The sequence below is a fragment of the Sus scrofa genome, chromosome 14 (genome assembly GCF_054392235.1).
Source record: "Sus scrofa isolate SSC_HxYL_T2T_F1_AM1 chromosome 14, Sscrofa_HxYL_maternal_Yorkshire_Landrace_v2.0, whole genome shotgun sequence".
NCBI classification, from domain to species: domain Eukaryota; kingdom Metazoa; phylum Chordata; class Mammalia; order Artiodactyla; family Suidae; genus Sus; species Sus scrofa.
The window spans coordinates 133,439,303-133,456,633 of NC_139396.1; the positions used below are offsets into that span (position 1 = coordinate 133,439,303).

At 40.2% G+C, this 17,331-nt stretch overlaps 1 protein-coding gene across 15 annotated transcripts in view; it reads left to right on the forward strand.

The window, feature by feature from the left end:
* ENTPD7 (ectonucleoside triphosphate diphosphohydrolase 7) overlaps window positions 1-17,331 on the forward strand; it is a 50,114-nt gene that overhangs the window by 12,649 nt on the left and 20,134 nt on the right. For all 15 annotated transcript variants that reach the window (XR_014826735.1, XR_014826737.1, XR_014826736.1 and 12 more), the window contains exons 4-8: window positions 5,584-5,789; window positions 6,034-6,184; window positions 11,348-11,451; window positions 13,586-13,642; window positions 17,137-17,270. Coding sequence is in view for 3 of the 15 variants with exons in the window: in XM_005671381.4 (XP_005671438.3) it covers window positions 5,584-5,789; window positions 6,034-6,184; window positions 11,348-11,451; window positions 13,586-13,642; window positions 17,137-17,270 (652 nt within the window). In the remaining 12 variants the exon portion in view is untranslated. The remainder of the gene's footprint in view (window positions 1-5,583; window positions 5,790-6,033; window positions 6,185-11,347; window positions 11,452-13,585; window positions 13,643-17,136; window positions 17,271-17,331) is intronic.

Consider the following 17,331-nt stretch of genomic DNA (forward strand, 5'->3'; position numbering starts at 1 on the left):
CCTGACACACTTTCCCTTTGGTAACTGTAAGTTTGTTTTCTGTGTCTGTGAGTCTGCTTCTTTTTCGTAAATGAGTTTGCTTGTGTTATATTTTAGATTCCACACATAAGTGATGTCATATGGTATTTGTCTCTGACTTACTTCACCTAGTATGATAATCTCTATGTCTATCCATGTTATTGCAAATGGCATGATTTCATTCTTTTTTAATTGCTGAGTTGTATAAGATTTCTTGATTACTAAGATTAGTAATGATGTTAATAAATGGGTGGTTTTTGGTAGAATGAAATGTGTCAAAATTGAAGATTTGCATAGCCAAATGAACCAATATTTTCCAATTTATGATGTGACAACATCATGCATGGGTAAAAGTAATTCAAAGTGAAAGACGGACCAGAGACTTTTTTTTCTTTTTACAGCCACAACTGTGGCTAGGGGTTGAATCAGAGCTGCACCTGCAGGCCTACACCACAGCCATGGCCAGATCTGAGCTACATCTGCCACCTACACTGCAGCTGTTGCAATGCTGGATCCTTTACCCACTGAGTGAGGCCAGGCATTGAACCCATATCCTCATGGACACCAGGTCAAGTTCTTAACCTGCTGAGCCACAACAGAAACAGAGATTTAAATGTTAGACTATGAAAAGTTCCTACATAGGGTTTAGATACCACATTGCAACTAATCTTTAAGAAATGCCGCTTGTTGGTTTTTAGTGTAGTATCAAAGAGGAATATCTATAATGATCTAAAAATGCTATTAAAGTATTCTTCCCTTTTCCAACATGTTTAGTGAAGCTGGGTTTTCTTCATATACTTCAATCAAAACAACATATCCTAGCAGATTGAGTACAGAAGCAAATATAGGCGTTCCCATCATGGTGCAGCGCAAATAATCTGACTGGGAACCATGAGGTTGCAGGTTTGATCTCTGGCCTTGTCTTGGGTTAAGGATCCGTCGTTGCCGTGAACTGTGGTGTAGATTGAAGACACAGCTTGGATCTCGCGTTGCTGTGGCTGTGGTGTAGGCCGGTGGCAACAGCTCCAATTAGACCCCTAGCCTGGGAACCTCCATATGCCGCAGATGCGGTCCTGAAAAGACAAAAAGACAAAAATACAAGACAAAACAAACAGAAGCAAATATAAGAATCTAGCTGTTTTCTATTAATCCAGACACCATAAAGAGATTTGCTAAACTATAAAATACCAGTCTTGGAGTTCCCGTTGTGGCTTAGCAGTAATGAACCTGACTAGTGTCCATGAGAATGCGGATTCAATCCCTGCCTCTGCTCAGTGTTAAGGATCCAGTGTTGCCATGAGCTGTGGTGTAGGTCACAGATGCAACTTGGATCCCTCGTTGCTGTTGCTGTGGTGTAGGCCGGCAGCTACAGCTCCGATTCAACCCCTAGCCATGTGTTGTGGGTACGGCCCTAAAAAGAAAAAAATTTTTAAAATAGATAAATAAAACACCAGTCTTATAACTTTTTTTGTTTTAGAAGCGTAGAGATTTTTCATAAACTATGTTAATATCTAATCAGTTTGTCATTGTATCTAAATTAATACATATTAATTTTTTTCTGTTTTATTTTCTAAAATGGTAAATATTAGATGTAACACATGTACACAAAAGCTTTTTGGGGTATAGTAAATTTTAAGATTATAAAGGGGTTGTAAGCCCCAAAAGTTTGAGAACCAGTGTAGTGGGAAAAGTTTTTCATTAAGCAGGAGAGAATGGGATCCAGAATCTTTTCGAAGAGAAGTAGAAGGGGTGGTTCTCAGTGAAGGAAACCAGATAAAGATCTGTGATTGCTGATGAGAAATGAAAAGCCACTTTGGGCTGGAGATACATTAACTTGCCTATTTCTTTTTAATCTGTTTGCACTTAGGCATCTGCTTAGCTTTCATGTGATAGAAGTGAGCTGTTATATAAGTTGATTGGTGGATTATGAGCCCATGTTTGCGAGTAATTTGATTAGAATGGGAAGAAGGTTCGTGGTGAAATGGAATCTTTAGGGCTGTAAACTTTTCAGCATGTAACAGATTTTTACCACCTGCTTCATTTCCCACAGCTCACTCTCATATCAGATCCAGAAAAAGGCTCCACCTGACCCTATCCTAGGCAATAATTTACAGCATTCTTTTGAAGCTTAGATGTAAATCCTTTCTTTTTAAAGTAATACATTTTGCATTATAGAATAGGAAAGGTACTCAGCTCCACTTTTTGGTTTCAGAACTAGTTCTACATGTTCTTCTTTTCACCAGGTTTGCTTTTCTGTCCAAAAGGAGGACCTTTGTTTGTGGTCTGTGTAGCAATATGAAATCACCAGTAAACACAGGCTAGATGGTTCTGAGGGGTATGACACATGGCTGGCTGTTCTGACCAGAGGTGGATTTACTTTGAAGTTAACATTACCTACAATTCAAGGCCCCTCACTTGCAGGCCCCTCTTTTGTATTGGAAATGCTGACTCTTTTGTTTAAAAGACTGCTTTCCCTGTTATACTAGTTTCAGGCTTCACAAAACCTAGTTCTGAAGGGTTCTAATGTCAGGGCCTTGGGGATCTGGGAGTTCGCTCTAAAGCCAATGTTGGATGAGTAGGGCAGAGATCATATAAGGAGAAGGGAGTATTATAGCCATAATACTTGAGAAGATTGAGTCATTGCTTTCAGGGCATTTATTTCAATTGTTAGCTCAACCTATAGTAATACTTATTCAAATGTAAAAGAATTTAGAAGACCAAATTTTAGCTTGTCTATCATACATTGCATATTAGCACCAAGAAAAAGCTCTCCTTTTTGTGTGTGTAATAAGCTGAAAGCTATTTTCACTGGGCTCCTCTTCAAGAGAAGCCTTTGAAGAGGAGTCATCAGAGATGTTTGTGCTTTTCGGACCCTCAGACTCTGAGGGAACTTTAATATTTATTAAAGCCTCACCACTCAGAAGCATTTTACCAACTTTTAGCTTTCTTTTTTTCCTGGACATTTCAGCTCTTTTCTCCAGAGAGTCTTCTACTAACTGCTCTGGCAGTAGTTATAGGGTAACAATAAGAGCAGAGGTAGCAGCACAGCACTGTGCTAACTGCTCAACACACACTGCCTCTGAAAGTAGAGACTCCTAACCATCCTTATTTCAGAGATGAGGAAACAGCCTGAGAGAATTAAGTAATTTTCTGAAGGTCACATAGCATAGAAAGTGCCAGGGCTAGGACTCATACCTTGGGGTTTTGATGCTAACATCTTTGATGTTCCATCTTCTTGCTGTCAGCCAGGTATCTTGGAATGAGACTCTGAGAAAATCTCAACACAAACTACTAATGTCCTAGAGCCTAGAAGCTTTTTCAAAAAGTGTAATGTTTTATTTTTTAAAATTTGTGTGGGGTAAACTGGCATTGTTTTATTGTTATTCTTTATATTCCATACCTTATTTTCTAAATATTCTCTCTCTCTCTCTCTCTCTCTCTCTTTTTTTTTTTTTTTGGTCTTTTTAGGGGCACACCCGTGGTATATGGAGGTTGTCAGGTTAGGGGTCAAACTGGAGCTGCAGCTGCTGGCCTACGCCACAGCCACAGCAACGTGAGATCCCAGCTGTGTCTGTAATCTACACCACAGCTCACAGCAACGCCAGATCCTTAACCCATTAGAGGCCAGGGATCGAACCTGTGTCCTCACGGATGCCAGTCAGATTTGTTAACTGCCATGACAGGAACTCTGTAATTAAGAAAAAAATTTTACGGCTGTACCTGTGGCATGTGGAAGTTCCTAGGCCAGGGATTGAATCCAAGCTGCACCTGGGGCCTTCCCCATAGCTGCAGCAATGCTGGATCCTTTAACCCACTGTACTGGGTCAAGGGTCTAACCTGTGCTTCTGCAGCAACCCAAGCTGCTGCAGTTGATTCTTAACCCCTATGCCACAGCGGGAACTCCTAAACATTCTTTTTTTATAATTGCAAAATAAAGAATTGTTGTATTTATGGAATATATATATATATATATTTTTTTTTTTCTGTCTTTTTTCTTTTGCTAGGGTCGCTCCCGCAGCATATGGAGGTTCCCAGGCTAGGGGTCGAATGGGAGCTGTAGCCACCTGCCTACACCAGAGCCGCAGCAACTTGGGATCCGAGCCGCGTCTGCGACCTACACCACAGCTCACGGCAACACCAGATCCTTAACCCACTGAGCAAGGCCAGGGATCGAACCTGCAACCTCATGGTTCCTAGTCGGATTCGTTAACCACTGCGCCATGACGGGAACTCCTGGAATATATTTTTTTATTAATGCAATTCTAGCCATATAAAGTGTGAAATGAAAAGCCCATAAATACCACCACCCAGAAACACATTAAATGATAATCATTCCTCAGTATTCTTTGTTTATATACAGAAAGGATAGATAATAGCAAAGAAATTATTAGGATTGTTTTAGTTATCTAGTGTGCAGTAGCAAATGCCCCCTCAATTCATTTATTTACTTTTAAATTTAATTTTATTGGTGTATAGTTTTTGTTTGTTTGTTTGTTTTTGCTTTTTGGGGCTGCACCTGTGACATATGGAGGTTCCCAGGCTTGGGGTAGAAGCAGAGCTATAGCTGCCAGCCTACTCCCCTGCCACAACAATGCCAGATCCAAGCAGCGTCTGCTGCCTACACCACAGCTCACGGCAACACCAGATCCTTAACTCAATGAGCGAGGCCAGGGATCAAACCCACAACCTCATGGTTCCTAGTTGGATTCGTTTCTGCTGTGCCATGACAGGAACTCCCTTGTTGGCATGTAGTTGACTTACAATGTTGTATTAGTTTCAGGTGTACAGCAGCGTGTACATGTAAATATACCCATTCTTTTTTTTCCCATATAGGTTATTACAAACTATTGAGTAGATTTTCCTGTGTTCTACATAGGTTCTTGTAATCATCTATTTTATACAGTAGAGTGCATGTGTTATTCCCACCCTCCCATTTCTTCCCTCTCCCCAGCAGTTTCACCTATAGTAACCAAAAGATTGGCTTTGAAATCTATGAGTTTCTGTTATATAACTAAGTTCTTTTGTATCATTTTTATTAGATTCCACATATAAGTCATATCATGATATTTGTCTTTGTCTGACCACTCAGGATGATAAGCTCTAGGTCCATCCATGTTGCTGCAAGTGGCATTTCATTCTTTTTTATGGCTGAGTAATATTCCATTGCATATATGTACCACATCTTCTTTATCCATTCCTCTGTCAGTGGACATTTAGGTTGCTTCAATGTCTTGCAAACAGTCCCCCAATTTAGTGGCTCATTGTTTACTCAGGCCTATAAGCCCTTTAATGCTTGATAAAAGATTTGCTACCCTAACCAGTTTGAGTACTGTCTCCAAACTCGGAGGAGTCTTTTAGTTACCTAATTTCAGTGCAAACCAGCTGTTGCCTCATATACATCCATAAATATGGTCATCATTGTTTCATTCCTTTGTGGGGATGTGTCGTCCCATGTACCTGGCACATGTAGGTACTTAATGAAAACTTATGAACAAATGGATTAAGTGGTGATGCTGTTCATGGACGAGGCTGCTTAATACTAGTTTCTCTTTTTGCCTGATGTAGATATTTGGCTCGAGTAGGGGATCTTGAAGCTACTGACACTGAAGATCCAAATCTAAATTATGGACTTGTTGTGGACTGTGGCAGCAGTGGCTCCCGGATTTTTGTTTATTTCTGGCCAAGACATAATGGGAACCCCCATGACTTGTTGGACATCAAACAGATGAGAGACCGCAACAGCCAACCAGTGGTTAAAAAAATAAAGCCAGGTACTAACTGGAACTTATTTCATGGTCCATCTCTATTATCTGCTACAGAAATGAAAGAAGAGGGAAAAAGAAAGCTACCTTTTTCTTCTTGAGATTCTTGGTAATGGGAGGGATATCTCATTTATTGGAGCCCTGCTCCTATAAAGAAATAAATGTTTAGAACCTTAAACAGAACCTTATGAGATAGCAGTCTTTGGAGTTTAGGCGATCTGCTTTTTAAAGAAAGTATTTTATCTTACTTAAGGAATCTCTGCAATGGCAGACACCCCAGAACATTCCAGCGATTACCTTCGTCCTCTTCTGAGCTTCGCTGCTGCCCATGTGCCTGTGAGGAAGCACAAGGAGACCCCACTGTACATTCTCTGCACAGCAGGCATGAGGCTCCTCCCTGAGAGGTGAGATGCAGGAGAATGGGTGACACAGGAGTTGAAAGTCCAGTTCCACGCATGCTTCTCTGTGGTTCTCTGGTCTGAAGGTGGGATGTGGGTACATCACACAGAATCAATAGGTGGCACTAAAAGACTCCTTGCTCAAAAAAGAGCAGAGAAACTCCTACACCCTGTTATTTCACAATCTCTTGTTCACACCTTCATGTCATTTGCTTAATTGGGATCACTGTCTATTTTAAATGGCCGTAAAGATCCTTAGTTTTGATTGCGGCTTGGGAGCAGTGATGATGGTGATAAATTTGGATCATGAGGCATCTAGAGGGGGAGTATGATTTCTGAAGGGTAGTAGGAGGGTCACCTGAGGGACTGGGAACCTGGGGGCTAGTAGGCTGGCTCTGGTAGGAATGGGGCTTTCTTTGTAACTTGCCTGGCCCCCTGGTGATAGTTGGTGCTATTTGCAAAGCTCCTTCTCCATTGCTTTAGACTGATTTTTTCACCTCCCACCAGTCAAGTCTTTTTAACTTGACCTTGTCAGTTTCTTTTTTCTTTTTTTCTTTTCATTTTATTTATTTATTTATTTATTTATTTATTTATTTATTGCCTTTTCTAGGGCTGCTTCCCGTGGCATATGGAGGTTCCCAGGCTAGGGGTCTAATCGGAGCTGTTGCTGCCGGCCTACGCCACAGCCACAGCAACGCAGGATCCGAGCTGTGTCTGCAACCTATACCATTGGTCACGGCAACACCGTATCCTCAACCCTCTGAGCAAGACCAGGGATCAAACCCGCAATCTCATGGTTCCTAGTCGGATTCGTTAACCACTGTGCCACAGCGGGAGCTCTGATCTTGTCACTTTAGCCTGGCTTCTTGCCATCTCATCTTCCTTCACTGAAAGAGGAGGGGGAGGAAGAGGCAGCAGCTATGCTTAGGTCAGACCCCTCCTTGTTTGTGATTTCTTCCCTTTGACACCTCCTGGACCCCACCGGACTTATTATGGTCATGGAATGGGAATGCACTCCCTTAACTTTAGCATCCATCTTCCTGGAATGTTCACAATCTCATAGTTATTAGGTATTTTTTTATTAGCTTCAATATTTTTTCTTGGTAAATAGCAATTCCCTTTCCCACAAAGTTTCCTTTTATATACTTGGCCAACAGCAACAAAAATCTCTGTGGTATGTGTAGGACTTCATTTTGCTTGTGCCAAACATTCCAGCCAATATAATGTATGTCAACATTTCTTTCAGAAGATTTCTTTCCTTCTATTCAGACATGGAGTTACTGGTTTACTCCCTGGTTTTCTGTTGAGAAGCGGATTATTTTATGTAGCTGTTTGTCAACCTGAGAGGCCTTCTAGCTCCTTATTTTTCCACATATCTTGCTCTTTAAAAATTTTTTTTGGTTTGGAGTTCCCATTGTGGCACAGTGGAAATGAATCCGACTTCAGGTTGCAGGTTCAATCCCTGGCCTGGCTCAGTGGGTTAAGTATACGGCGTTGCCATGAGCTGTGGTATATAAAGGTCACAGATGCAGCTGGGATCCCGCGTTGCTGTGGCTCTGGCATAGGCCAGTGACTACAGCTCCGTTTAGACCCCTAGTGTGGGAACCTCCCTATGCTGTGGGTGTGATGATAAAAAGCAAAAAAATATACATAAATATTTTCTTTGTTTGTTTTTACTTACTTTTAAAACTAAAATGTTACTGCTAGAACCTTACATCATTAAAGGAAATATTAAAAGTAAAGCAAACAGGGAGTTCCCGGTTGGCCTAGCAGTTAAGGATCTGACATTGTCATGCTGTGGCTCAGGCCACTGCTGTGGTGCAAGTTCAGTCCCTGGCCTGGGAACTTCTGCATGCTGAGGGTGCACCTCCACCCACCTCCACCTCCCCAAAAACGTAAAGGAAAGAAAAAAGTTATAATTCTACCATCCTATCAAAACTGCTTCATTTTGTCACATTCCCTTCTCTCTGTACATCTATGTGTAATTTCTCCAAAATTGTAATCATACCACACATACAATTTCAAATTTTTGTTTTTGGCATAAGTAATACATCATTCAAAATTTTAGAAACCCTGAGAAGAGTGTATGGATGACACAGGTGGTGCCACATCACAGGGTTGTGAGTGGACTGAGGCCTCAAAGACAAGGAGCAGGGGGTGGAGGACCAGAGAAAAAGCTGACTCGGAGGTCAAAAAGGGCAAAGCCAACCAGCAGGCTCTCGTGTGTCTGGAGCAAAGGAGAGGATTGCCTCATCTCCTAGCACTGCCCAGCCTTGCCTCTGTATTCAAAGAAGTTTCTATTTAAACAAAACCAACTCTGCAGCTCCATCCCATTTGTCTAAGATGTTTGCTGTCAGTGTGGAAGCTCTGAATATTAGTATTTATTTCATCTTAATTTTTAAAGAACTTGGCCTTTTCTTTTAACTTATTTTCTGATCACCGCTTTTAATAAAGGCTAGATCTATCTTGGGCTTATGAAATCACTGGTACCTGTAAGGCAACTGTAATTGTTGAAATAAGTGTAACTATCACTGCAAGAACCTGTTCTGTATAATTAATGCTTTGTTCATTTATTAGCACTTATGAGCAATATTCAAAATGGGTTTGAATCACCTGGACTGAATTTTGAATTTATGAGTACTAGGTTTTATTTCTTTGCCAAAGGTGTGGACTACCAGAATTTGTTCCACTTCCTTTTTATTTTGTAGTGGAAATACCTTTAGAGAATTATACTGAGGTGTCTCCATTTTGAATCTGACTGCAGAGGCTCAGGTTGCCGTGCAGGTGCAGGTTTGATCCCAGCCCAGAACAGTGGGTTAAAGGATCTGACAATTCAGATTCGATCTCTGGCCTGGCCATTAAAAAAAAAAAAAAAAAAAAGGAATTGCAAGGTGATATTTAAGAAAAGAAACTTTACTATGAGAAATTTGAAATGTATGTAAAAGTAAAAAGAATAATATAATGAACCCCATCTACTTACCACCCAGCTTCAACAGTTGTCATTGTTTTGCCGTGAAGTTTTTTTACTAAACAATAATGAATTTTTTTTTCTGTCTTTTTAGGGCCACACCTATGGCATATGGAGGTTCCCAGGCTATGGGTCGAATCAGAGCTGTAGCTGCTGATCTATGCCACAGCAACGCTGGATCCTTAACCCACTGAGCAAGGCCAGGGATTGAACCTGTGTCCTCATGGATGCTAGTCAGATTCGTTTCTGCTGAACCATGGCAGGAACTCCAACAATAATGAATTTTAAAAAGACAAAAGTTCTGTCCTATCCTGTGCAATATATGAAGTGTTTTGTTTTTTAACATAAATCGAGATCATATTATATGTACTATTTTGTAACCTATTAAAACTCAAAATATGTTGGACATCTTTTCATGTCAGTACACACAGATATTAACTGACCTCATTTAACATTTGTATGGTTTACATGGTATGAATATACCATAAATTACCTAACTGGTGTCTACTGATATACATTTAGGTAATTTCCAGATTTTCATTGTTATAAATAATGCTGTAGTATTCTTATTGCTTTTTAGCTCAGCTGATTTCCTTGCAATAAATGTTGAAAAATGTAACAGCCAGGTCAAAGGTTAAGCACACGAAAATTTTCGATACATAGTCCTGGATTGCCCATTGTTAGGTTGTACCAGTAATTTACATTCCAAACAGCAGCGTGTGCTGGTGCCCCTTCTTCCATGTCATAACCAAAGTCAGCAGGCCCCCTTCCATGGGTAGTTTAGAAGCATATCCAATAAGGAGGGCAAAACAGCAACTCTCGTTCCCCATAACAAATTCTTATCATAAGAATTTAATATGTAGGAGTTCCCATCATGGCTCAGCAGTCAGTGAACCCAGCTGGTAGCCATGAGGACGTGGGTTTGATCCCTGGCCTTGCTCAGTGGGTTAAGGATCCTGCATTGCCATGAGCTGTGGTGTAGGCTGAAGACCACCAGATCCCGAGTTGCTGTGGCTGTGGTGTAGGCTGGCAGCTACAGTTCCAATTCGACCCCTAGCCTGGGAACCTCTATATGCTGCAGGTACGGTCCTAAAAAGAAAAAAAAAAATTGAGTATTTATAACAATAAGCTTTTTCAGAAGCTATATTTGACATTATATTGGAAAATTACTACTTTAAATGTAATTTTCATTTTCAGGCGCTAAGAGCATTCTTCATCAAGTCATGATGGCAACTAGTATAACCAGTAAAATATATTTGTAATCAGTAGTTTCGAGCTTTGTTTCTTTGTTTTTCTTTACCTGATAACAGCAATAACGTAAAACTTTAGAGGACAAAACAGCCCTGTGGATACTAAGCTTCAAATGTTATCCCCAAATTATGACCCAAAGGTTTTGATCTGTTCTGGGTTTTTCAAATGGTAAAATTTTTATGAAGAAAAAACAAATCAGCCCTTGAAATATAGAAATAAGGAGATTTAAAAGTTCATTGTTGGTTTATGTAAAGGATCATGTCAACACTTGTGGAATAATAATGCTTATGTGGTGATGTGAGACATTGTTTCTGAATTGCCTAAGATCTGCGCATGAGATTGTATCTTTGATTTAACAGCCTCATTTCATAGTAGTTAGGAACAACATAATTACATCTGTCTTATAGGTTATGAAACTGTGCTTTCAGTTTCCTGTATCTTATCCATATTTAGCCTCTGAGAGGCATAGAACCATAGACTCATCTTTTAATATTATTTGAATTGTAACATTATATAAAGGAGAAGTTCCTGCTGTGGTACAGTGGGTTAAGAATCTGACTGCTGTGGCTCGGGTCTCTGTGGAGGTGTGAGTTCGATCCCCAGCTGGTGCAGTGGGTTAAAGGATCTGGTGTAGGTCATAGCTGCAGCTGGGATGGATTCAGTCCCTGGCCTGGGAACTTCCCCATGCCACAGATGTAGCCATTAAAACAAACAAACAATAACATATAAAGGAAAAGGTACTTTTACCATGTTGCTTTGTATGAAGGAGGTTATGCTTTTGAGTAATTTTAAACTTTTGAAATCAAAGAGGGTACCAAACACAAACAGGGATCCAGTGGATTGGGTACGTGAACAGTGAACGCTAACAAGGCTAAGTAGAAGTCAAACTGCTCTGTTTGTGAGAAGAGAGTTTAACCAGTAACTTTTAGGTTTTTTGTTCTTTCTTACAGGAAGCAGTTGGCTATCTTGGCTGATCTAGTGAAAGATTTACCTCTGGAGTTTGACTTCCTCTTTTCTCAGTCTCAGGCAGAAGTGATCTCTGGAAAGCAGGAAGGTACTGGGCCTTGAGGTTTAAAAGCTTGTATTTTGGGTTTGTGGTGCTTGAGTGGAGTTGAATGCATGTTCTCCTATAGTCCAAATGCAGCCTGTGTAATGAATTGTTTCCAGTTCTTGAAAAAGAAAATCTTTTATGTCTTTTAGGTGCAGTTCACATAAAGGAAAAGATTCACCATTTTCTTTTTCTTTCCTTTTTTTTTTTGGCTTTTCTGGGGCTGCACCCACGGCATATGGAGGTTCCCAGGCTAGGGGTCTAATCAGAGCTACAGCTGCCTGCCACAGCCACAGCAACACAGGATCCAAGCTGCATCTGCAACCTACACCACAGCCCAGGGCAACACTGGACCTCTAACCCACTGAGTGAGGCCAGGGATTGAACCAGCCACCTCATGATTCCTAGTCAGATTAATTAACCGCTGAGCCATGATGGAAATTCCAGATTCACCATTTTCAATCTCAGTGTTGCATTTTTCCATCTGAAAATTTCCGTTTGGTTTTATTCTACTTTTTTGCTAAGACTTTTCTATCTTTCTAGTCATTGTAAGACTCTTCTTATTTCCTAGTTGGGTAGCTGCTTTAATATTTTTATTTGATAATAACAACACTTGAGTCATCTCAGGGTTGGCATCTTTTTTTCTCCTTATGGGTTGAGATTTGCTTAGTTCTTTGTATGCCAAGTCATTTTACTTTATTTTTTATTTATTTATTTTTTCTTTAGAGCTTCACCTGAGGCACAGAAGTTCCCAGGCTAGGGGTCAAATTGGAGGTACAGCTGCCAGCCTATGCCATAGCCACAGCACATGAGATCTGAGCCATGTCTGCAACCTACCCCACATTCATGGCAACGCTGGCTCCTTTAACCCATCGAACAAGGCCAGGGATCAAACCCACATCCCCCTGGATACTAGTCGGATTTGTTTCCACTGAGCTACAACGGAAACTCCCCAAGTCATTTTATATTGTATCCTGGATCTTTTGAATTTTACTTTTCTGAAAATCTTTGATATGTTGTTCAGAGTCAGATCTTGCATGTGAAATCATGTAACACTTCATCCTCTACCCACCACAATCTCCCTGATACTTTCTGGTTTCCTGAGGCTCACTTTCTTGGTCCTCTGGTCAGAAAGCCAGGCAGGTATTTAACTTGCCCACACTGCCATGAATTTCCCATGACTGTATCTATATCTAGAGCTAAGTGGTAGAGGACAGAGGGGAAAATTTTTCTTATTTAAGCAGTGGGCATCTGTCTCAACTCTTGAAGCTGTATCTGCTCTGGTCAGAGAGGAGCCACATCCCTCAGAGTTCTGGGCACCCACCCAGTCTCTACCTCGGCTGCTGCAGGATTGCCTGGGGTAGACGAAAGAAAAAACTTTTTTTAAAAAATTTTTTTTAGGAGTTCCCATTGTGGCTCAGCAGAAACAAATCTGACTAGCATCCATTAAGACACGGGTTTGATCCTGGCCTCACTCAGTGGGTTAAGGATCTGGAGTTGCCATGAGCTGTGGTGTAGGTCACAGACACGGCTCGGATCCTGTGTTGCTGTGGCTGTGGTGTAGGCTGGCAGCTGCAGCTCCGATTCGACCCTTAGCCTGGAAACTTCCATATGTGGCAGGTGCAGCCCTAAAAAGACAAAAAAAAAAAAAAAAAAAAAAAAAAAAAAAATTTAAAGCAAGGAATTTCTCCACAGTCTTTCTGAATCTTTGGAGCCCCGTTTTTCTAATCCTTGTGGTGCTTTAAATTCTGACTTTCCCAACGTGCCCACTGTCATTTACTCTCAGAGCTCTCAGAAAGCGACTCCAAACATTCTATCTAGAGTTTTTTATCTTGTATTCAGTGTCCTTATTAACTCCATCTTGGCCAGAACTAGAACTACAAGATTTACATCTTTTAACATTTGTTTTTAAGGTTTGTTTTTAACTTATTATTCCTATTTATTGTAGAAAATTTAGAAAATGCGAATAATTTTAAAAGGGAAAAACATCACAAGATTAAAGATCTTAAATTCATACACTGAGAGTATAGAGTAAACAATCACTTTTTTCCAAGAAAAGGAGGAAAAGAGCAGCTCTGGGAGAGAGGTACATGCTATAATAGTAGAAAATTAAGCAAGGGCTTTTATATTTCTTACTTAGGTGTTTATGCATGGATCGGAATCAACTTCGTTTTGGGAAGATTTGACCATGAGGATGGTGAGTAATATTGTCTTCTTATGGCAGTTCTAAGGCCCAAAAGATTTATGTTATAACCTGTCAGTAGTACATAAGTGCTGATTTTAACTTGTTTTTCTTTTTTTCTTTTTTCAAAACTTAAGATGCTTCATTTTCCAGTTCTATTTTGTTTTATTTCTTTTTAACTTTTTTTTTTTTTTGTCTTTTTGCTATTTCTTGGGCCACTCCCGCGGCATATGGAGTTTCCCAGGCTAGGGGTCGAATCGGAGCTGTAGCTGCCAGCCTATGCCAGAGCCACAGCAACTCGGGATCCGAGCCGTGTCTGCAACCTACACCACAGCTCACGGCAACGCCGGATTGTTAACCCACTGAGCAAGGCCAGGGATCGAACCCGCAACCTCATGGTTCCTAGTCGGATTCGTTAACCACTGCGCCATGACGGGAACTCCTCTTTTTAACTTTTTAATATGGAAAATTTCAAACATTCATAAAAGTAGATAATTAATAAAATGAACCTCCATGAGTCCATTACCAAGTTTCAACTCTTCTTAACAGTTTCCCGGTTTTTTTTTGTTCCCACACTCCTACACAACACAGGTTTTTTTCCTTATTGGATTTGAAAGAAAACTTCAGACACATCGCATCCTCATGTACTTCAGTAAATACCTCTAATGGATAAGGAGTTTCAAAACAAACAAATAAGAATATCCACAGTTCCATTTTTATTTTTATTTATGATTTGTATTTTTTTGGCCATACCCTTGGCATGTGGAAGTTCCTGGGCTAGGAAATCAAACTTGTGCCACAGCAGTAACCAGAACCATAGCAGTGACAATGCTAGATCCTTAACCAGCTGCCAGCGGGTAACTTCCTACAGTTCCATTTTTAAACTTAACAAAGTTAACTCCTAATATCATAATATCCATCTAATACTGGAGAGTTCCCCAGTTGTGTCAAGAAAATTTATTTATAGTTATCTTGTTCAAATCAGAATCTGAACATAGGTCACAAATTACATTTGATTGATAGGTCTTTTTTAATCTGTACCAGTTAACCTTCCCCCTCAATTCTTTTTTTTTTCCCCTTCAAATCATTCATTTAACAAAAAACAAACAAACGAAAAAACCAAAACAACCAAAACTGGGTCACTCGATAGAATGAATTTGCTGCATTCTGGATTTGGTTGACTGAATCTTTGTGGGATCTTTAACATGTTTCTCATCCCCCCCTTATGTACTATAAACTGGAGATTAGATAGATATAAAGATTGATTAGACTCAGATTCAGTTTTTTCGGTAAGAGTAAATCATAGTGGTGCTCAGTGTTTCCTGCTGTATCACATCAGGACTTTTATAATGTCTGATTGTCTTACTTTTAGTCATGTGAAAACTGATCATGTATTCAGGGTTTAGATATTGCCAGCCTGATATGCTCTGTTATAAAAATGCTCTATCCATGGAGTTCCCGTCGTGGCGCAGTGGTTAACGAATCCGACTAGGAACCATGAGGTTGCGGGTTCGGTCCCTGCCCTTGCTCAGTGGGTTAATGATCTGGCGTTGCCGTGAGCTGTGGTGTAGGTTGCAGACGCGGCTCGGATCCCGCGTTGCTGTGGCTCTGGTGTAGGCCAGTGGCTACAGCTCCGATTCAACCCCTAGCCTGGGAACCTCCATATGCCACGGGAGTGGCCCAAGAAATAGCAACAACAAAAGACAAAAAAAAAAAAAAAAAAAAAAAAAAAATGCTCTATCCAGAGTTCCTGCTGTAGCACAGAGGATTAAGGGTCTGACATTGTCTCTGCAGTGGCTTGGATTTGATCCTGGTCAGAACTTCCACATGCCATGGGTGCAACTGAAAAAAAAAAAAATCCATCTATTTTTCACCTAATGGTTATAGCAGCTAATTGCAATTGTTGCTTAGATTTGTTTTTTCATTAGAGGTTGCAAAGTGGCGGTTTTTCTGTCATTCATTCCACTTCAAGGGTTAACATTTTTGGAGTTCCCATTGTAGCTCAGTGGAAACGAATCTGACTTGCATTCTTGTGGATGCAGGTTCAATCCCTGGCCTTGCTCAGTGGATAAAGGATCTGGCATTGCAGTGAGCTGTGGTGTAGATCGCAGACATGGCTCAGATACCTTGTTGGCAGCTATAGCTCCGATTGGACCCCTAGCCTGAGAAACTCCGTATGCTGCAGGTGCGGCCCCCAAAAGACAAAAAACAAAAACAAAAAAACCACCACCACCACCACCACCACTAAACAACAGTTCTCATTTTTATATAATGAAATTTTCTTCATTAGCCATTTGTTTATCCTGAAATATAGTTCTTATGGGACATACAGAATGAAACCCTTGATTCCTTCCTTTTATTAATAAAGTTTTTTTTCTCTCTCTCTCTTTTTTTCTTTAGAAGGCTACACCTGCGGCATATGGAAGTTCCCAGGCTAGGGGTCAAATCGGAGCTGCAGATGCCAGCCTATGCCACAGCTTGCAGCAGCGCTGGATCCTTTACCCACTAAGTGAGGCCAGGGATCGAATCTGCATGCTCATGGGTACTAGTCGGCTTTGTAACCCACTGAGCCACAACAGGAATTCCCATTACTCAAATTTTTGAGTAATGAGTTAGTTGGTGTCCTAGCGATTTCCAAAAGTAATCAGTGAAGTTTTTTGGGTGTTTTTTCAGTATCATTATGGACTTGTGAATTTTAATGTATTTGAGGCATTGCAGTCCTTCACATCATTATTCCTTTTGGTGCTCAAGTTATACCATCACTGGCTGGTAGGAACACCTTTAGGTTGGCTCATGTACCCTTTGTTGTGATCCCAATAGTCTTTATTTCCCTGGCATTTTGGTACACCAAGGTATTCCATACTCATCTTGTATTTTTTGGCCATTTTTCTAAGGAGCCCTCATTTTTTTTTAGTGGAAAATGATGTTTAGAGACCATGGTCTACATGCCAAGGGTGCGTAATGCTCTTGGTTATCATTGCTTGTAGCCTTTTTTTGTGGACAGAGCTAGAAAATATGTATTTTTAGAAAGGGAAAGATAAATCATGATCTCATAGTGATAGTTTCAATTCGTATGTAAGATTATAAGGTTATTGTTTAATTTCTCTGATTTTATATTAAAATCAAATCCTTTTTCCCTTATGCTGAATATTTGTTCCTAAAGCTATTTACATAAACATTTATTTACTTTATTCCATAATGTATGTTTAGTAGTTTAAAAATAATAATGCCAATAATGTATTATCAGTAAGACTCCTGGAATGCAGTTTAAGATATTTGTTTCTTTTGTCATTAAGATATAGTCTACAAGGGAGATACAGTCAGAATACCATGTTTTAAGTCACTTAAAATAATTCTTCTCCGTATAATATACAGATGGTACAGGTAGCTTAATTTATTTCAGTTTGCTTTCAACTTTTGAAGGGATTTCTAGGTTGCCTTTCCCCCCCTTTTTAACTTAATTTTGGCTTTTAATTACTAGATCCCTTCTGTTCCCATATTTATTTCAGAGTCAGATGCTGAGGCTCCCCAGGAATTGGCAACAGGACGCAGAAGGACAGTAGGGATACTGGATATGGGAGGAGCCTCTCTCCAAATTGCTTATGAAGTTCCTACCTCAACTTCTGTCCTTCCTCCACAACAGGTATTTTACCTTTTGGAGAAATTCAGTTGCTAGAAATGCTGATATTTGAAAAGGAAAGGAA